This window comes from Sceloporus occidentalis, unplaced genomic scaffold (genome assembly GCF_023333645.1).
Source record: "Sceloporus occidentalis isolate IW3139 unplaced genomic scaffold, rSceOcc1.0.p SCAF_160, whole genome shotgun sequence".
NCBI lineage: Eukaryota > Metazoa > Chordata > Lepidosauria > Squamata > Phrynosomatidae > Sceloporus > Sceloporus occidentalis.
This window is the reverse complement of record NW_028317140.1, coordinates 259,217-281,709: the sequence shown is the minus strand read 5'-3', so window position 1 is coordinate 281,709 and position 22,493 is coordinate 259,217. Positions and strand designations below refer to the sequence as shown.

The 22,493-nt window shown below is 42.0% G+C and overlaps 2 protein-coding genes across 2 annotated transcripts; one reads left to right on the top strand and one right to left on the bottom strand.

The window, feature by feature from the left end:
* Positions 1-1,317: 1,317 nt before the first annotated feature.
* LOC149279801 (transmembrane protein 171-like) lies at positions 1,318-2,229 on the bottom strand. Its single transcript, XM_089500794.1, has one exon. It carries the CDS (start codon positions 2,227-2,229, stop codon positions 1,318-1,320), a length of 912 nt encoding a protein of 303 aa, XP_089356920.1.
* Positions 2,228-21,960, top strand: LOC149279800 (glycerophosphodiester phosphodiesterase 2-like). Its single transcript, XM_089500793.1, has 8 exons — positions 2,228-2,256; positions 3,088-3,147; positions 17,846-17,996; positions 18,949-19,173; positions 19,459-19,616; positions 20,900-21,047; positions 21,254-21,336; positions 21,867-21,960. The coding sequence occupies exons 1-8, from the start codon at positions 2,228-2,230 to the stop codon at positions 21,958-21,960; spliced, it is 948 nt and encodes a 315-aa protein (XP_089356919.1).
* The last annotated feature ends 533 nt before the right edge of the window (positions 21,961-22,493 follow it).

The following is a 22,493-nucleotide window of genomic DNA, read 5'->3' as shown; positions in this document are numbered from 1 at the left end:
CACGCGTACCCCTCGTTGGTCTTTTGTTCTGTACACTTTCATTAAGGGGAACTGATGATGTTTTATGGAACTTCTTTTATTAACACAATGAATCATTTTATATATATTTTGGATATAAATCAAAAAATATATCTCTTTTGGACATTTTTAGTTTAAAGGGATTTTTTATGTGATTGAGGATGAGATCTGTGGCAAAAAGTGACAAAGATTAATATATCCGATACCCATCATATTAATATATGATACCCATCATGAAGATCCCTTCTCCTCCTACCATCCTTACAGCGGCTGCACGAACCAATCAACAACAACCAGCCACTTATAAGGGAGCGATAACTTAATAGGGAGGAATAATCTTACAGCAAAGGAACGTAGCGGCAATTACTATCATTAGGAGCTTTTATCCATCATGGCAATCTAGAGATTTGTTTGCAGATTCTACAAACATAACAGGAACATTCAAAATTGAGAAAACAATAGGTAAAAGTGTACATGCGCTACAACACTCTGTGGGAATCCCACGTTCCCACACTTCAACAAGATAAAAAGACAGATATTGGTGGTGCAACGACAGAAGTAAATATGAACGTAACTAACCCTCACCCCAATGGGTTATATAGAATAAATGGCATTAAAAAAAAAAAAAATAATAATAATTAATAATAATATAATAAATATAATAATAGTGCACTCTGTATGATAAAAGCAACATTTAAAAAAATAAATTATAAAAAACATTCTGATGAGTCAGACAAAGACTGACTCAAATCATCAGCGCCTGGTGTGATTAGGGATCACGCACCCAACTGTATTTGAATGGAAATATCTTGCCTAGAGCCGGTAACCTGGCTCCAGGGATAAAGAACACGGTGCTGACTTAGGGCAGGACTCCCCCTTTAAGGTGATGGACAGCAGAGTGGATCCAGCAGAGTGTATGGCGTATATGTATATAAACACATTGATCTCACATGTAAGAGATTTATGTTATAGATTCCATACGATAATGTGACCTCGTACACGCGGTATATCCAACACACACACAAACGCACACAGATACTGTTTGAGGGGCAACCATGAAAAGATGTCATTTTATTTATCCGTTATTTAAGGTGGAAGTCTCACGGGGGGGAAAAAAACATTTCAACAGGCGTCATGTACGGTGCCGGCACTGACCAAAAACCCGGTCTGATTTCAGTCCTTTATCTGCAGACCTGGATATTGTCAGATGTGATGTTTTGGGTGACGCTTCCGGCTCAAACTCTGTACTGAGTCGAAATGTTAGAAAAAAAAACCCCCAATAGTTCAGTCTTTCAACGTTTAGGGTCCTGGTGCGAGCTCATAGTCACTCGACTCCGATGATTGGGAAAACGAGTAATACGATGATGATGATGATGAGCTCTCTTCAGGATCCGGCTGAGAAGGGCATATGTCCTCATATCTTGGAGGTGGCTCCGAAGGGATAGGCTCGTTGATGTATTCTATTCTCGGCCCCCATCGCCATGGAACGGTGTGTATGTCTTCCCCGTCGCTTCCGCCGGAATCACGGTCGCCCCTTTCAAACAGGACGCTGTCGTAGGAAGGAGGGTCCCTGCTCATTGGCCAATCATCTCCTCCTGCAAAAGGTGGAGGTGGGGCTGACGGGACCGTGAAGACTTCGTCACCCACACTTACAGGAAGCGGCTGATATCTGCAGGCTTCTGGGTCCTCCTCAGAGTCGCCGTCCCGACGGTTTTTACTCAGACAGATAGCCAGGCAGTAACACAAGACGATTAGTATGATTACGATTGTCTGCAGTAAGGGAGTTTCACAGACTTTAGGGGGTTTGTCTGTGTTGGATACCGGCTTGCAGGCTGGAAACACAAGTCCTGGGATACTAATCAGTACCCCGCAAGCCAGTAACAGCATCCCGAGTATTACGAACTGCACAAACTGCCGGCTTTTCCCGCAGAGGAAGCTGCTATCTGGATCCGTCGGGTCTCCTTCTAATTCCCTCCTTCTCCTCTCTCGTTGGGCAGTAAACTCTGCCATCATTAAATATGCCAGCCCTATCCCGGCAAGTACCGGGCCCGTCGCCTTGTAGGTGATACAGCTGTCGGACTGGCATGTCGCGAACCCATAGACAGAAAGTAGAGATCCGCCGCATAAGAGCGCCCAGCCAAACACAAACAGCGTGAATGTTATTCTGCTGCTTGTGCCAGGGCTAGGAGTGCCGGAGCAAGTGCGCTCCATGACGGCTGAAACGTGTACCTGTCGGGGGTCAGTCAAAGATGTTCAGGTGCAGAGACTCGCACCTATGTGCCGGCTATTGCGTGCACACGAATGAAGGCCTTTTAATCTCTGCCTATTTTGTCTTTTTAAAGTCAATTGAAAGCTCAGTTTCGCTCCCTGTCGTGGACAGGTAACTGTTATGCTCAGTACTGCTACTGCTCACAATCTGAAACAACCAGAGTGTCTGGATGCGCTTTTACAGAACATCACAGCATTGTGATGTCACAGCACTATGACATCACAGTCAGGGCAGGCTGTACCACAGTGCAAAGGCCATGGGGGTGTTCTGTCCTGCTTCCAAATACCAATACAGCTGCCGCTTTCACAAATGACAGTGTTTTATTCCACAACCCCGCCTCCTAACACGAAGTGGTTTCTTCCAAAGAGACTTTCTGCAGTCATAAGAAGTAAGGGCTTCTTTTGACGTTGCGCATGCTTCATAGAAATACTTGTGACTTGTTAATAGATGACAATGTTGAGGATATTTGGACAGAAGAATAAACACTGTTTAACGTAATAAAAGACAATTAACCCTTTAAGCACCAGACTGGTTTTTTTTGTTACCTTTCGTGACCGAGGATGTTTTGACACTTTGGCGGAGCTCGTGTTTAGCTGTAATTCTCTTCATTTAGTGAACCCATGCAAGTTTCATATATATCATATTTTTTTTCAGGACAATTGTCATCTAATTTTAAAAAAATTGATGAAAATTGAAAAAAGACCTTTTTTTTTCAAGCATCAATGTCATATGTTACAGCCTATGCCCCGGAGTATGCGGGCTGTATCCACTAAATGACTGTGGCTGCCTTATCCATACAGGTACATGGACAGGCTGCCTGCGGGAGACGGAAGCCGCAAGGGCGCCCCCTCCCACCCCCTGTAAGTTATTCAGTCACGTGTCTTTCGATGGAAAGTGAGTTAATGCAGCCAGTTAATGCAGTTCATAGGTATCCCATCCCCGCCATTGCGATAACATATAATATATAACGTGTATCCCTTCCGTTGGGGCTTCTATGATGGAGCTCTGGAAGGTAACGTCACGCTGGCGCTCCACCATAAAAGCCCCGGCGGAAGTACCGGCAGCAGCGGAGGTTGTCGCGCAGACGTCCACCGACTGCCAGAGAGGAGCATCCCCACGCACCACTACAGGGGACCTGGATATTCCTTTTTGGCAGCCGTTGGGCGTCTGGGGACATCCTCTGCTGCTGCCGGAACTTCCACTGGGGCTTCTATGATCGTCACATGACCTTCCGGTGCTCGGCCATAGAAGCTCCAGTGAAAGTGCCGTCCACCAGCAGAGGTTTATCTACATGCATCGCAAAAACGTTCACCCACTAGACACTCCCTAGTGGGAGCACGGGGGGCAAATCTGGGGGGGCTCAGAGTGGCATACCACATACCTTCCGGCTGTATTCTCTTTAATTGTCGGAATGTTGTAAATGTTGCACACGTCATGCCTCCGACGCTCTTGTGTTATCAGGCAGAACGTTCTAGAAGGGTCTCATGGAGACTCGCTGACCACGAGGTGGGGCACCTGCTGACCCCCGTCCTCCATCTCCGGGAGAAGTTGCACCCCCAGCGGTGTATTCTCTTACCTAGGTTGAGTTGGCCACGGGTAGCAGTTCCAGGGAGCGGCAGCCCCTCTTCCACAGAACTGGGGGCCAGATCACCCTATAAGCCGATCAGGCTGCCCAGGGGACCACTTCTCGTTGGGCCAGATCGGGAGATCAGATAACTCCCTGGGAAGCAGTAGATTTGTGCAAATGGACCAAAAACAATTTGGACAATTTTTTCATTTAGTTTTCTGGCAACGAATTTCGGTTCGGACTGTTAGGGATATTAATGAGACAAAATAGGCAAAACCAATATTTCGTCACACACACAAAATAACGACGCTATCAAATATTGGAGGACCACATCCACAATATGAATTTAAGGAGATACCCTATATTTTATCTCCGATCCTAAATTCTTTCAGATCGCCGAAAATTATAATTCAAATTAGATAGATATCGCCACGATAGTCAATCAAAAATATTTATTTATTGTGAATACAATTTATAAAATCTATATATGGGTCACGCAGTGCATAATATAAAACACAAAGTTCTTAAAACATGTCAAAATTGAATCAATTCAAATACAATATATTATCGATAGTTATCAATATGAATTAGTACTATATGAGTCTAACACACAATTAATTTCCAGTCCACTCAGCAACCAAAAATTTATAATAATCAGGGCAGTAATAAAAATATCACTATCTCTCTAATATTAGTTCAATTAATATAACAAATTAAAAACTAATTTAATAATGTCTACGAGTATTAGTGAAATTCCTAATAGATGCAAATGATGTCAAACTTCATCTATAGGTAAAAATACCTTTTCATTATTGTTATTATCACGGGTTATAAGCTGCAGTCTCACAAGCCGCCATATACAATAATGCAATATAGTACTTCCCAGAAACAGGGAATTCTATACGAAGAAGACAAAATTCATCTCTATTCAGAATAATAAAACAATTATAATTACCACCACTTGTTGCTGTTGTCCAACTGGTACTTGTAGAAGTTAATCCAGGTTCATTGGCAAAAAAATTAAGTGGAAAAGAAAATAACTTTCTACCAGTTATATAGGTTAGAACTCAAAGTAACTCCAAGAGTGAAATATGGTGCCAGAATCTTAAGATTCCCATCCTCTGGGGTAACTTTGGTGAATAAGTCTGTCCGGGTCTGTCTGTTTCAGGGTGCGATTTTTTTTTAAGGTCCGTTTCTTTTTTTAATTATCCAAGACATAAGCTTAAAAACAGAGCTTATTATCATAGCCTCCACCTCTTGATTGGAATTCTCCAATCATAACGGTGGGTTTTACCCATTAAAATTAGGATTTCTACTCATATTTACACCGTTGTAATTTTTTAATTTACCTGTGAGAGACGCTCTGGTCTAAGAATTAACTTAAAACCATTAAATATGTGTTTGGAATTTATCCTTGGTTACCCTAATCGCCAGGTGTTACCTCCTAGATAGTAACTCAGGCCTTGGTAGTCTTACCATGTATCCCCCATTCCAAGTTACATTTCTAAAGATATGCAGCGTCTACTCCTTAACTTTCTCATGGAAGATAACATTAATTGTATCATACATACTGAAACATCTCTATACATGAATACTTCTTTGTTCTCTATTATAGAGGGAACAAGGACAAAAAGAAATCATCACTACATGATTAAGTAAAATAAAATGGATCTGACTCCATTTTGTTTTCATGTAAAATACAGAATATGTGGAATACATGTTTTCTATCATAAAATATCTGACATAATCCCCCCTTTAGATTATGACAAAGCAAAGTCCAGTTTGCTTTAGAATGATCTAAACAAACATCAGATAGTATATTAACAACTTCAAATCATGTTGTCCGACATGGGACATGCAGGGGTATAATGCACGGGTTGGAACACTTTTGCTCCTGAAAGAGAAGTCATTAATGAAAACTTTCTATATCGATATCCACTTTAGTAATCATTTTACGAACGATGTCTCTGAAACAAAATATAAAGGAATGTGTCCTCTGGTTAAATCAGTCATTCCAGATTGCACTTCGTCCAAAAATGAAAATGTGTGGAATAGTATCGGGTCGTGCACAAACAAAAGTTCACGTTTGAATTGTTCATGACTTTGGTGCAGATTAATGGAGTGAGAGATTAATTTGGAATGCATGTTTGTGGTTACAATGGTATCATTTACCATAACCATTAAGTCTACTAGATACTCTCTTTGTCGTTCCATTTCCCGATGAATAGCATTGATTTCTCCTTTTAAGCCTCGAATTTCGTTCTCCAAAGTTTGAACAGAAACAGAGTTTGCGGCAGACATACCGGTTGCAACGACTGCACCTATGGCTGTACATACCAAGGCAACAATTAAGGCAACAAGGAATCTTTTAGCTCGATGATTCATTGTAATGGAGCTCGATACAAACGGCTTCCTGGCTTGTTCCAAAATTTCTTGAACGCGTCTTTGTGCTCTTTCAAGATGCATCTGGTACCAGGCCTTTAATTCAGGGAGCTGCATTGACGAAACATTGTACTGTTTTTCGATGGAGATCTTCGGGTCTAAGCTGACAAACACACGTTGTGTTAGGATCCTCTTTTCTGTAAGGATAAATCCAGGAGCTTCTTGGATCATAATGCCAGAAGATGGTCCAGGCTCTGCGATCGGTTCCATCCGCATCTCGTGACACAGGAGTAATACGATCCAGACGATCGTCACATCCTTCTTGGACATCTTTCAGAACTCGAATCCTTGTCTTAATCTTCAAAAAGAAGAATAGTATGAGAATACGTACTTGTAATATTACTTGACATTAAAACATAGCTATCCAATCTACCTATCGATATTGATATAGTTGCTGGATGGTATGGAAATCAACTTTATGGATATACATTATCACATAACATAACCACATGTCAAGTTGTATACGATACCACATTGTTGACTTGGATCTTCTGACTCCACACCGATGTTCAGTCTTCTAACTCAGAATCATTATCTATAATTCTTAACTGAGATCTGGGATGACAAGAACGCAATTGGTTAATATGAACCCATTTTTCAACAAAATCACCATCTTTAGGAATCTTGATCTTATAAGCTACTGGTGAAATCTTGTCAATTATGACATATGGACCCTTCCAAGAAGGTAGAAACTTCTTTTCCTTTACTTGGTTTCGTGCAAAGTTATACAGATAAACTTGGTCGGAGATTTCATATTCTTTCTTAGTAGTCTTCAGATCATAGTAGGTTTTAGCACTGATTGCTGCTTTTCCTAGATTCTTTTGTGCAAAAGCAAATGCATATTGAAGATGTTTACGTAGATTTTCAACATACTGATGGGTTGTTGCAGCGTTGATCAAATTATGATCAGATGTGCGATATAGCAAATGTTGTGGTAAAACCATCTTCCTGCCTGTCATCAATTCAAAAGGTGACATCTTAGTGGCGGTACTAGGTGTAGCTCTAATAGCCATTAGAACTAAAGGCAATTTAACATCCCAGTCCTTGCCAGATTCTTTCACATACTTTTTGAGTATATTTACTATGGACTGGTTATAACGCTCTACCCCTCCGCTAGAAGCTGCACGGTAGGCGATATGTAACTTGCGTTTCACACCTAGGATTTTCCACATTTTTGTCATCACTTCGCTTGTGAAATGACTTCCACGATCTGACTCGATTCTCTGAGGAAGGCCAAATCTGGAAAATACATGATTGATTAGTAATGCTGCACACATAGAACTAGTGTTCTCTCTGCATGGGATACATTCTACCCATTTGGTAAACATACATGTAACAGTTAACATATACTTGTTACCTCTTGAGGATCTAGTTACAGGTCCAATGAAATCGATTTGTATGTCAGACCAAGGTAGAGACATTCCTCGTTTCTGAAGTGGTGCACGATGAGTTGGAGCATGAGGTTGGAATTGCGGACAAATCAAACATCCTCGACAATAAGTTTGCACATCTCTTAGCATATGTGGCCAATAGGCATAATCACGCAATATTTCGTAGGTGATCTTATCCCCACGATGACCAGATGTAGGTGCATCATGTGCGTGTTGCAACATTAAACCTCTAAAGGTGGTAGGAACTACCCATTGTTGTATGCCATGTTTGGATGTTCTGATCAGCAATCCATCCATCAAATTGAATTGGACTTTATATCTCATTAAGATTCGCAAGTCTTCATTATCCTTACAATCATCATCAGTGATAGGATTGGCAATAGGATCTTTTATATACTCATAAAATCGACCAATAACGGGATCGTTCTTTTGACTAGTGATCAGATCCTCATTGGGAAATTCTTGACTCCATTGTGCAACATTAAGGTCCACTTCATTTCTAGCTTGCTGTCTAGTTATGGCTTCAATTTGAATTGATCCAATAAGATCATCAATGTTAAAAAGTTCTCCATTGATGGCTGCCTGTTTTGCTAATGAATCAGCCAAATCATTACCTTCTTTATCGATACTTTGTATCTTAGAATGACCTTTGGTTTTCTTCCAATAAATGGTCAAATCATGTTTGATTACCAATTCATCAATCTTACAAAACAGCTTACCATGCTTCACAGGTTTGTTGTTACTTCTCAGCATTTGGTTACGTTTCCAACTAGGCAGATATTCGACGAAGCTATTGCGCACGTAGTTAGAATCGGTTATGATAACAAATTCTTTAACACCATATTCAATTGCCATTTGAATGGCCTTATATACGGCACAAAGTTCAGCTATCTGACTGCTTTTAGGACCAATGCTGTATCCTACAGATATATTTGGATAATCACCTGTCCAGGTGATTCCAATACCTGCTACCAATTTCCGTTCATTATCAATGGTGATATGATATGAACAACCATCTATGTATACACATGATAGTAGTCGACAATATTCCTCGTCATACGCTTTATAAGGAGAAAGTAATTGTTCCTCTAGGAAATCATCTCCGGTAGAGTTATCATCCAGAGGTAGAGCAGCACAATCATGTAGATCTGCTAGTCCCTGGGCAACTACGTTCTTCTTATTTTGATTATAACGGACTTCTAACGGCCATCCCTGTAAGAATAAAGTCCATGCAGTAATTCTACTGTTAGAAAGATTACCGTCTCGTATCCTGTCGCTCTGCAAATATTGTAGAGGTTGGTGAGCAGTTTCTACAATGATCTTCTCGCCGTGGATATAGCTCCGAAAATTCTGTAATGCCCATACCGTAGACAATAAAGCTTTCTCACAGTTGTTGAATTTCACTTCAACCGGTGACAAGGTTTTGCTTGCATATGCGATGACCTTGTTCAGATTATCCTGTTTTTGATACAAAACCGCACTTATGCTTAAATTAGTAAATCCTGTTTCCAGATAGAAAGGCTTACCTCCCTCCGGATATGCCAAACAGGGTGCCTGAGTGAGTTTTCTCCTCAGCTCATCCATGGCTTTGTCCTGGGCTTCCCCCCAGTTCCATCTTACGTCTTTCTTAAGCAGCTGTAAAAGAGGTTTTGTTAGTTCTGCATAGTTATCAATAAACTTACGGGAATAATTAATCATTCCTAGAAATGATCTTAATTCTTTGACATTGGTAGGAGTTTTGGCATTCAGAACGGCTTCAACTTTCTTCTTCTGTGGACTTAACCCTTCAGAAGTTACCTCGTGTCCAAGGAAGTTGACTTTGGTACGACACCATTGGGCTTTCTGTAATGAGAGTTTAACTCCTGCCTCTCTTAATTGAGTAAGAACATATCGGATCTCCAGAATATATTTATCAAAAGAAGTACTTTTGAGTAAAATATCATCCACATAGGCCAAGGTTCCCCTTTCAAATGCATCAGGCATAACTTTATGCATGAATACAGCAAATTCATGACCAGAATTTATGTAACCAAAAGGCATCCGGGTCCAAGTATACTGCTGTTTTCCAAATGTAAAGGCCAACTTGTATTGGTCCTCCTTGTGTACCGGAATAGTCCAGTATCCCTGGGCACAATCTACGGCCGTAAATATTTTGGATCCTTGCATTTGTACCAAGTATTGGTCTATGTAGGGTACAGGCCATCCAGACATATACACACGTTTATTTAGCTGTCTTAAATCAGCACACAAACGCCATTGACCATTAGGCTTCAGAATTCCTAGGATGGGGTTATTATACGAACTGTGCACAGAACAGATAATGCCACGGTCCTTTAAATTCCGAATGATATCCTGTAGCGCATCATAGGACGCTAAAGGTAATCTATATTGCTTGATACATACGGGTGGTAGATCGGGATCAGTCTGGATCCTAGCGACATGAAGGTTAGTAAAACCACAATCATAAGAATCTTTGGCAAAGATCTCTTGGAACTCCATTAGAATTTCCCTTAGCTGTTGACGTTCACTGTCATTAGAGCAAGCATCAGCCATGGATATCTGTTCTTCCACCCTTTCCTGAAATCCAGGAAAAACTTTAGGTTGACCTATTTCAAAGGATTCCTCAAGTTTAGAGGTTAGGTCCTCTCCAGGTGGATTAATTTTCTTTTGGTCATGATATTCTTGTTCATCAATTAGGTGGTCAAAGATGATGGAGGATTCTTCAATCCTGCACGAACCTTCACCTATATTGAAAGGATAAACAGATTGGATAGTAAATAAACCTTCTGGAATAGAATTAAACGTTTGTTCCACTATTTGTTCTTCTGTCAAGTATTCTTCAGGAATGAGACCTATTACATGATTTTGAAATCCAAAAGTATAATATTCTGAATCCAATGCCAAACCTACAACAGTACCTTTGGATAAGGTAATATTATGAGGTGCAATGTTGTTTATAACAACATAAATAGGGTTTCCATGAATATTTACCATTGGTGTAGGTGTTACCATGATACCTAGCTGTTGCATCCGGTTGGATAAGCAGATAAATGCATTGAGATTTCTCAATCTCTGGCCTTTCTTAATCTGTATGGGTAGAAGAAAGTTACTACTCCCTTGTGGAATGGTTACATCTTCAGGTACTTGAACACTGACTGCATATGGCAATAACTGTGCCGATTTCAGTGCTTCATCTTCATCCTGAAATTCACAAGGATCGCCTTTTAACCTGGTCCAAAGATTAGAATTAATCAGATCCAGATGGATAGCAAAGCGATGTATGACATCATTTCCTACATAAATCTGGTAACGAGGTTCGTCCAACACCAGAAACAAATGTTTGGCTGTCTTATTTCCGATAGAAATGGATAACAAACATTTTGCAATAATATTATGGCTATCCGATTCGCCGTCCAGATTATGGATCCACCTGTCTTGGGGAGAAAGATACCGGATCATTTTAGGATTAGCGATCTGTTTTAACAGACTTTTGCTGATATAGCTGTTTTCGATCTCCAAGTTCCACTTGGCATTCTTACTTCTCCCTAAATCATTCACTTGAACAGGAAAAAATAAATTGTTATTAACCCTTTCAATTTTATCAAGGAATTGAACATGACCTGCTGATTCCACAGATTCCACATAATCCCTGTGAAGAGAAATGGTTAAAATATCGCCTTCCAGAGATACATTTCGGATCCTTTCCGGTTGAACTTTTATGGAATGATCATCTGCAGGGGAAATAAAATCGTTAACCTGCAAAACAGTAACATCAGATGACTGACTATTCCTAAAATGAATTTCAATTGAGTCCGGCCTTTCCTCAATCACATGGCAATTACGCCTGGATTGCTGATGAGACTTATCATATGGAATGGGTACTTTGGTTTGTGACCATACAATCCCATTCACACAATCTATGATTACATTAAGTCTTCTGAGTAGATCTATACCCAAAATCAATCGGTCATAGGGGAGATTTACCACTATTACCGGGTGTCTCAAGGTCTTATTACCTATGGTAAACTTTAACCAGGTAGAACCTACGACATGAAGGGAATTACCTCCAACACTCAGCAGAGTATTTGGAAAATCTCTTAGCTTTGGCTTTTCCGCTGCTAAATCCATTACCTTCTGAAAGTACACATTTGACAATATAGTTGCCTGTGACCCAGTGTCAATTAACCCCATGAAGGGATGTGGTAATGAATCCTGTACATTTACAGAGACATAATATCTTCCTTCATATTCTTCTAGTTCACATAAGAACTTAGAATGTGTCAGCATATCACTTGTCTTCCATACGTTACCTGTCACGGCAGTAGTTCCAACCTGTACTGATGTGTGCACATCCTTACCCACTAGTTCTTCTTTCTCAGGAATGTCTTGAGCATTCAAGCTGTTACTAGCGGTCGGCATCTCATCGGTTAACTCCTTCAGAGTCGGCTCCTGGGAACTAGGTGCTTTTAAAGACAAGTTAGCTTGCGGACTCATTTGGTCTGGCTGCAATATAGAAGATAAAGTTACAGACACGTCCCCCCTAGCCAAAAGTGGAGGGACCACATAGGTTTTACCATCATTATTAACACAATCATTTGATAGATGATGAGGATCTGGAAGTAAAACAGGGTTAGGAATTATATCATCTGATAACCATCCCTGCATTGCCACATCGGCTTTAACTTCGTTATGATCTATTGCGGGGGAGCTGGCATTGTGGCAGGACCTGCCCCTAAAAAAGGATTGGTGGTCACTGTAGCCATAGTTTGACTAAATTTAGTCATTTGCTCCGTTAACAATTTGATTTGGTCACTCATTTGATTGACATGATGACGTAAATTGTTTTTCCCATTCCTGTACTGCCTATTAGGTTTGGAGTTATTTGGCTGAGGCTGTTGGGAGTTATCAGACTCAGACTGACTGGATCTGTCCCTATTAGTCCTGTAAAATTTCCTCCTTGCCTGAGGGTTTTTCTTCCACTGGGAATTACCCTTCCTCCACTGTGGATTCTTTTTGGCAGTAGGACTTTGTCCTTTGTTATCCTGGGATTCCACATTAGGACTTTTAGGCCTGACAACAGGTGAGGCTGTAGCCGATTCCTGTTTCTGAGGTTTTGGGGATTTAACCACCTCAGCATAGCTTCTCTTTTTCTGAGATTCTAATCCCAGATGGGCTTGGGTTTCTGCCACCTCTTGTCCATGAAATTTCTGACTCTTTTTATCAGGCAAATCATCATTGGCATGCAGTACTGTATACAGCGTCATGCATTCATTAACAAGCCAGTCTAATGAGCAATCGCTATCATAATCTCTAGCAAGATTTGTCCGAATTGGAGAAGGCATTGCATAGAAGAAAAGATCACGGAATTCTCGAGAATCATATCTGGGTTTACGTTCTGTAAGAGAATAAGCGTTCTTGAGAACAGTTAAAAACTCTCTAGGACTTTGGTGAGGCCTACATTTCAGATTATACACAGCCTTCTTAGCAGCGGAGACAGTTTTATACTGTCCAAACTCAATCTTAATCTCATATTTCATTTTAGACCAAGATAGGGTTCGCATACTTTGTAAACCTTCAAAGTAATGTCTGTGATGACTTGAAAAAGTCCACGACACATAGTGTTTCTTGTTGGAATCATCATCCATCCCCAAAAACTGCATTGCCCTTTCAAATGATTCTAAATGATCAGCAATATTAGCTGTGCCTTTTCTAGAAAATTCAGCAACAGTCTCCTTAAGGAATTTAATTACCTTAGGGGCATCATAGACAGGTACGGGTAATTTCTTAGTACCCTTTACTGCTCCTTTAAAGTTACGGGAGCGCCCGTCTGATCTGTGTGTTCTGGCCGTATTGGCACCTTGTAACATCACAGAGGGTTCACCTGAAACATGACCTTCTGAATAAACGGAAGATTCACTATCACTTTTATCACTCTCCTGATTCTCATCAGAGTCAGAGGAATCACGTGTATCAGAACATTTAATCTTCTGATTCCGCTGTGATTGGACAGAAACCACCTGGTTAACCTGTTCTTGTAGAGTTTGTAATTGCTTACTTAAACTCAGAACAGTAGACTCTGTTACGGTGGTGTGGGTTTTAACCCCTTCATCACCTTCACCATACAAAGATAGCTTAGGCATTTGCACACTATCCTGTTTAGACAATTGGACTTGGAGTTCTCGTATCTCCCTATGACAATTATCCAGATCATAGCGACAATCCGTTTCCCTGCTCTTAGCATCAAAGTACTGGCCATGAAGTGCCAAATGCTTATCAGTCAAATCATCAAACTTTAGTCTCAACTGTTTGTACTCCGCCTGGGTATCATTTAACTGATCCAGGGCTGCTTTGGGAACTTGCAATTCTTTTTGGAGATTAGACACTTCTTTTTCTCTAGTTTCACGATCTCGCAACAACTGAGAAGCCAATACAAGAAAATAGGGCCAGGATGAAAAGATTAACCCTTCTCTCTCCTTCAAATCAGATGTTTGAACAATAGCATTCAATTTTCCGACAAAGGGTGATCCTTCAGACCATTCATTTATTAGGGTCATTTGTACTTCACCCTTAAGGGATTGGAGCCGCTCTCCATAATTCTCTTTGATTTTCATATTTTTATGATAATCTCTCATAATATCCTGTTTAATGTTATTAACATGTACCAGCAGTTGTGCTTTAGACAGCAAAACATCTTCACCAGAAGTAGCACTCGATTTGCTGGACACAAACATGTTTTATGCACTGATCAGTATGCAATACACAGTACCAAAAATATACTATGTGAAACAACAGAAAACTACCGTATATCAAGAATTGGAACTATTATTTTACGTGAAATATCTCAGCAGTGCCTCCAATTATGTTAGGGATATTAATGAGACAAAATAGGCAGAACCAATATTTCGTCACACACACAAAATAACGACGCTATCAAATATTGTAGTACCACATCCACAATATGAATTTAAGGAGATACCCTATATTTTATCTCCGATCCTAAATTCTTTCAGATCGCCGAAAATTATAATTCAAATTAGATAGATATCGCCACGATAGTCAATCAAAAATATTTATTTATTGTGAATACAATTTATAAAATCTATATATGGGTCACGCAGTGCATAATATAAAACACAAAGTTCTTAAAACATGTCAAAATTGAATCAATTCAAATACAATATATTATCGATAGTTATCAATATGAATTAGTACTATATGAGTCTAACACACAATTAATTTCCAGTCCACTCAGCAACCAAAAATTTATAATAATCAGGGCAGTAATAAAAATATCACTATCTCTCTAATATTAGTTCAATTAATATAACAAATTAAAAACTAATTTAATAATGTCTACGAGTATTAGTGAAATTCCTAATAGATGCAAATGATGTCAAACTTCATCTATAGGTAAAAATACCTTTTCATTATTGTTATTATCACGGGTTATAAGCTGCAGTCTCACAAGCCGCCATATACAATAATGCAATATAGTACTTCCCAGAAACAGGGAATTCTATACGAAGAAGACAAAATTCATCTCTATTCAGAATAATAAAACAATTATAATTACCACCACTTGTTGCTGTTGTCCAACTGGTACTTGTAGAAGTTAATCCAGGTTCATTGGCAAAAAATTAAGTGGAAAAGAAAATAACTTTCTACCAGTTATATAGGTTAGAACTCAAAGTAACTCCAAGAGTGAAATATGGTGCCAGAATCTTAAGATTCCCATCCTCTGGGGTAAATTTGGTGAATAAGTCCGCCAGGGTCTGTCCATTTCAGGGTGCGATCTTTTTTTTCTCTCTCTTTTTTCCTCCCTTTTTTATTAAAGACATCAGCTTTTAAAAACAGGGCTCATTATCATAGCCTCCACCTTTTGGTAGGAATTCTCCAATCATAACGGTGGGTTTTACCCATTATAATTAGGATTTTTACTCATATTTACACCGTTGTAATTTCTTAATTTACCTGTGAGAGACGCTCTGGTCTAAGAATTAACTTAAAACCATTAAATATGTGTTTGGAATTTTTCCTTGGTTACCCTAATCGCCAGGTGTTACCTCCTAGATAGTAACTCAGGCCTTGGTAGTCTTACCATGTATCCCCCATTCCAAGTTACATTTCTAAAGATATGCAGCGTCTACTCCTTAACTTTCTCATGGAAGATAACATTAATTGTATCATACATACTGAAACATCTCTATACATGAATACTTCTTTGTTCTCTATTATAGAGAGAACAAGGACAAAAACAAATAATCACTATATGATCAAATAAAATAAAATGGCTCTGACTTCATTTTGTTTTCATGTAAAATACATATATATATGGAATACATTTTTTCCATCATAAAATATCTGACAGGGGTAAAGATGGCACAGGCAAGCTTTTTGGGGTAAAGGTGGCACAGGCAAGCTGTTTGGGGAGGAAAGGCAGCACTCACAAGCAGTTTGAGGGCAAAGCTGGCATTGTGGGACGTGCTGCTTGGTGAAGTTGACTGGTCTGGGGCACTATGTGGTTTCTAGTAATGCCGCTGCTTCGAGTCCCGCGCCAGTTCTAAAGTCAGATAGAGCAGTGGCATGAAGTGAGAGTGGAGTGAAACTATATTCACTGAAATGTGTTTAATGCTGGTAAATCCCGTAGATTCCTTTTTTTTTCTCATGTTTTCTTTAAATGTTTTGTTTCTACAAAAGGAGGTCTTTAAAAAAAAAAAACATCCATTACTGACGATCGTGCCCTAAAAATACACGTTTGTGTGGGCGGCTCGCTCTATAACAGCCGCAGCGAGCGAGATCTATACGAAACCGCGGCTTGGCCAGCTTCTCAGCGTTTCCACGTTGATGTTTTCTCTGCGTGATCCCATTGTACGGCGCTGCGGAATATGGCGGTGCTATATCACTCAATTATTGCAGAATAGCTAATGATTCCTCTTTGCTGGTGAATCTCCTTAACATATTGCTTGAAAATGTCACAGTTTTGTTGTGTTTTGGCACCAAATGCTTCTGCTTTCTACTTTACTGAGAGGGTGGGAGATAAGTGGAACGGCTTCCCAGCAGAGTTGGTGCAGGAAATCAAATTTCATTACATTCTTTAAGGCAAAAAATATATACCCCCCCAGCGCTGTATGCAGTTATACATTTTGTATCTCATTTTGCCCCAATAATCTCCCTTTATCTGCAGACCTGGAGCCGCCGTTGCTGTCAGTCATGTGATATTTTGGGTGCCTTTTCCGGCTCAAACCCCACACTGAGCTGACGCTTTATGGCGATGCTAATGAAGTCCGTTCCTCCATAGACTTTCATTAGTTAGAGAGTCTAGCTGGGTGATTAAGACTGAGCCATTCTCTTGTTCCCCACAGGCAGTATGATAAAGAGTCGGGGGGGGTTAGTAGATCGGGGATCAGATAACAGAGCGATAATCATAGAAACGGCTGATATGCAGCTGCCTTAAAACATTATATTATGGGGTAAAAAACTATAACTGGGGTAAAAAAACAAAACAGAGCGAGATTTCTGAAAATGTGTTTTTTTATCTGATACGGGGAATAAAGCTATGATGATTCTGATGGATATTGAAATACTCGGTTTAACCCCAAACCTCTGCTGTGAGAGGAGTCCCCGGGTCGGATATTTCCACCCCGTGTATTTCTGGATAGACCGCGTTTAATTATCCGCCACCAGTTAAGGATATAAAAAGATTTGGGTTCTATAAATGTTTTTGCCTCCTGCAATTTAGGATAAAAGAGGAAACTTTGTATATTCTTAGATTAAAAAAAAACACATTTCTGCGTCTGCTTACGGTGCAAATCTTACTGTAATATAAATCTAATAATAAATAATATTTATTTTCATCATTGTTTGCGTTTAACTGCCCCAGACGCTGCCCCTCCCCCTCGGGGGGGGACCTTTATGGGCTCCTAAAATTCTAAAGCATTTTACTGGTCAAGGTCGCAGGAGTTTAATTAGATTCACTTGCAGCTGCCCTCAGATTCCTGTCATCGATTGGCTGTTTAAATTCACTCACTGTATTAGCCTCTACCACTTCCCCTGGGAGTCTGTTCCACACATCTACCATAAAGCTTATACCTCTTATGCTTTACTCTTCAGGAATACAATGTAACAAGCTTTCTTGTGAATGTTTTCCTCTCCCTTCAGCCTTGATGGAGTGCCGTTTCTGATGCACGACCGCACTTTGAAGAGAACGACCGATGTACAAGACGTCTACCCCGACTTGGCCGAGGTCAACGCTGCCACGTTATCCTGGGACAAGCTTTCGCGGCTCAATGCCGGCAGCTGGTTCCTGAAGGTACTGGGTTTTTGCGTCTGTCTTGTTGCCATCCGGCGGCTTTTATCGTCGCTGTAATATTCGGATCTGTCATCATAAGAATGACTGTATAGATCAAAAACTGGCGCTAGAAAATGTTACTGATCGAATGACACGGATGGCCTCTGGAATCAGCCGTTGGTGGCCCTGCAGAGTTTTTCCCCGAGCGCCTCTGCTTTCAGACTGGCGTGTCATTGGCCGAGGAGGGTCCAGCCTCCCACCAACCACTGAGTTGAGAGAGGGATTCCTTGAGCAAGATGCACAGATCAAATGTCCCATGATCCCTCAGTGCGGACTGTATCGGAATTCTCCCGTCACCCCGAGCAGGAAGTTGGAAGCCGCTTCCTGTTCTCTCCGTCCCCTCAGCCTGAGCAGGAAGTTGGAAGCCCCTTCCTGTTCTCTCCCTCCCGTCAGCCCGAGCAGGAAGTTGTAAGCCGCTTCCTGTTCTCTCCCTCCCGTCAGCCCGAGCAGGAAGTTGTAAGCCGCTTTCTGTTCTCTCCATCCCGTCAGCCCAAGCAGGAAGTTGGAAGCCCCTTCCTGTTCTCTCCCTCCCGTCAGCCCAAGCAGGAAGTTGTAAGCTGCTTCCTGTTCTCTCCGTCCCGTCAGCCCGAGAAGGAAGTTGGAAGCCGCTTCCTGTTCTCTCCCCATGTTGTTTTAGCGGACGGCGCAGAAGCCTCTAGCGCTAGAGATTGTTTCCAGCCGCGCAGGTCCCTCCGTAACGCTATTATCACAGATATCACAGGGTGCGGGGCGATTTACATCCTGTGATGGGGCAGCAAGATGGCGGCTCCTGCATACAGGAAAATGAGGAGCATTCCGCCACTTGCTTTTGGGGAACCCAGGCGTCAGACAGATGTGTTAAATTGTTAGCCATGCGCGAGGAACCTCATGGGGACGATATAAATGACCTCTCCTGTTCCTCCCTACTTTCCAGAACAAGCCTTTTTCCAACGTGGCGTCTCTGACACCGGAAGATCGGAAAAGAGCGTTAAACCAGTCGATTTACAAACTGAGCGATTTTCTGGAACTGGCTCATTGGAATAATAAGAGTGTTGTGTTCGACCTCTACCGGCCCCCAGACGGCCATCCCTACAGCGATTCCTGGACTGGCCAGATCGTGAAGGTCATCCTCAACGAGACGTCCATTGATCCTCGGCTGGTACAAGAGTTTTTTTTTGCTATTATCTGCACTCATTTTAACCCCTTAATCACTGGTCTCGTCTTAGATTCAGGAGCCGTATGTCTATCCCACGCATGTTTAATACCCTCACTGTATAACCCTCTACCACCTCTGCTGGGAAGCTGTTCCCCGTATCTACAACACTTTCAGTTTCTCCTCCGTCAGGGATGTCATTGGGATTAAATAATAAGGAAATAACGTAATCAAAAAAAAAGGGAGCATCGGGGAAACCCTGCGTTCCGTCTGATTATCTGTGTATTTCAGGTCTGTTGGTTAACCAATGATGTGACGTTAGATGTCCAATCCATGTCACCCGAGTTTCAGAAGACCCTGGGGGGCAAGGCACCCGTCAAAAGGCTCGTAGCCAATCGCGTTGTGAAACTCAACCTTCCATACAACGAAATGTCCTCTGACGATATCAGGTAAAAAAAAAAAAACACGTTTGGTGGGGGGCTTTTTGCCAAGATTTGGTTAAATTGGAGGAAAATTTATGAATTTTTACAACTTAAAATGTAGTAGAATTATCCGAGCGAGTCGATGAAATGAGTAGGAAGGTCTGATGTCATTTGTAACGTCTCAAGGATGATGGATCACTAAGACGTTGACCAGGGGAGGGCTGGCAGCCTAAGGCCTGGGGGGCAAGTCAAGTGAAGTGGCTCCGCCCCCTCGCACTCACCTTTCACCCCTCACGCTGCTCCCATCACTATGCGGCCATCAGACTGCTGGAAAACTGATCTAAACGGCCGCTGGGTGCTGATGCCGCCGGCCGGAGCTACTTTAATCCTTTTTTTTATTTATTTAATATGCCGGATCGGCTTGCCATATTAAAAATAAATAAATAAAGTATTAAAGTAGCGCCGGCCGGCAGCATCAGCACCCAGCGGCCGTTTAGATTCGATTTCCAACAATCTGATGGCCGCATAGTGATGGGAGCAGCGTGAGGGGTGAAAGGTGAGTGCGAGGGGGCGGAGCTTTCACCCCTCACGCTGCTCCCATCACTTGGCGGCCATCGCATACGGCCGCTGGGTGCTGATGCCGCCGGCCGGATCTGCTTTAATACTATTTTTTTTTTCCATTTAATAGCCGATCCGGCTTGCCATATTCAATTTTAAAAAAAAGTATTAAAGTAGCGCCGGCCGGCGGCATCAGCACCCAGCGGCTGTTTAGATTAGATTTCGGGCGGCCTGCCCCCCTGCCCCCCGGCCCAGCCCGCCCCTGACGTTGACTCAACTTCTTAGTTTTGGGACAGCCCATCTAAAAAATATTTGAATTTGCAGCTTCTTTAAAACGAATCTCCCAGCATTTTTTTTACTCCTACTAGAATCAAATTAAAAATATGTTTTCCAAAATATTGCTGTTTTCCGTTAAACTAATTGTAGTTTTTGCCCCATAATATGTTTTCAGGCAGCTGACCCCAGATCTACTTGACAAAGACCCTGACTCCTTATCATACTGCCTGTGGGAAACAATAGAATGCCTCGGTCTCATTACATTTCTGGGGATTCTGACATTTAGTTTTTTTTGGAAAGTGCAGACGTGAAAAGCTCCAGAATTGCTCCCCTGTTGTGTTGTAGAGACAGCCCTGGCACAGACAAGATTTTTTTCCCCTTGATTCTGTCCCTTTAAATCTGTTTGGCCAATCAGGGCCTTTCCAGGGTTCCCTTTAATAGTTTGCACAGAATTAACGCTCCATATTGTGACGCAGGACGTACGCCGCTGCCAATATATCCACCAATCTGTACGTGGTCAGCGAGCCGTGGCTGTTCTCTCTGGCGTGGTGCTCTGGAGCTTACTCCGTGACCACGAATGATGTGCTGGCCCTGAAACGGATGGATCGGCCGTTATTTCTCATGGTGAGTAACAACAAGTGAGCTGTCACAGTATGGATCGCTAACTGAGATAAGTTTTACTTTACTGAGAGGGTGGTAGATACGTGGAACAGCCTCCCAGCAGAAGTGATGGAGGCTAATACCGTGAGGGGATTTTTTAACATGCATGGGGCCGGCGCCTGACAGTAATTTCCACGTTTCTATGATGTGTTTGCCGTATTGTTTTTCAGACTCCGGCGGAATACCGCTTAATGTGGATTCTCACAGATTCCGTTTCCGCGCTGCTGATCGCGCTGATCTTTCTTCTGCATTGGTGAGTCCGACGAGCGCCATCTAGAGGAGGCCCCGGGAATGGCTGCGTTTTGGTGGAATATGGACCGGCAGCATTTATTATCCTGACTACAAGTCCCATGTTTAGGGTGATAAATGCTATTTACCTACACTGCCTCTGGAATTGGGGTCCAGGGCCACTAACGGGAATCTTGGGGCCCTATATAAATCCTGCCTCCCATTCTATGCTCCTCCCACCACCCCATATTCCATTCGCTGCCCGGCCCCATTCTCCTCCCACTATCCTGCCCTATTGTTGATAGGAGCAACAAGGACTTAATGCCCAATAAGGGGCCACCTGGGCCCTAAAGCCTGCCAGGACCCAGACACCAGTAGCGGGCCACAATGACCAATGAGGGAGGTTGGCCCCCCGGCTAGCCAGGGCCCATATAGGGGTAGTCATTGTACCCCTGTGATGGCAGCTCCCTGTGTATATATATATACTTATATATACTGATATCCTCGCCGTTATGTATGCAGCGTCTATACCCCCTTATCTGCTTCTACTTCCAGCACCATGGACAGGGGTGAGCCACGGAGGGCGCCCACTCATGGTCAGGAGAGAAAAAGTAGCCACAACCCTCCCGTAATACGCTCCTGCTCGTAGCCGGAAGAGATAGAACGACAGAATAAGAAGATGCCCGGCATTATTCCGTTTGCAACACCCGACTCCTTTTTTCCTCCTTAATAATCAGCATAAAGCGTGAGGCTGTTGGGGAGAGCGTTTTCGGCACCAAAATGGAATTTGCTGACACGTCGGAAATATTATCCCATAATCTCATTAGCATTCCTTCCATTAACCATTTCACGCATTACCCAGTGAAAATTACCCAAAACCCGCCAAAATAACGGCGAATGTCTCAGATTCTCCAAAGGGGTCGATTAAACGCTGCCGTGACATTATATTTCTCGCTTTCCAGTTGGCGGAGGGATACGTTGTCGAAACAAAAGTATAACTCAAAGCTTTGGCACTAAAGGGGTTAATATCATCCGTACCCTGCACCATTCGCCCTCTGGTAACGTGGCATTCCGTTGCTGGACTCCGTTGTTGCCATAGTTTGGAATTCTCGCAAAATTTACCCAAACTCTTGGGTTTTCGAAAATAACAGGACTGGGTTTTGGGGTAAAAGGGCAGATTCC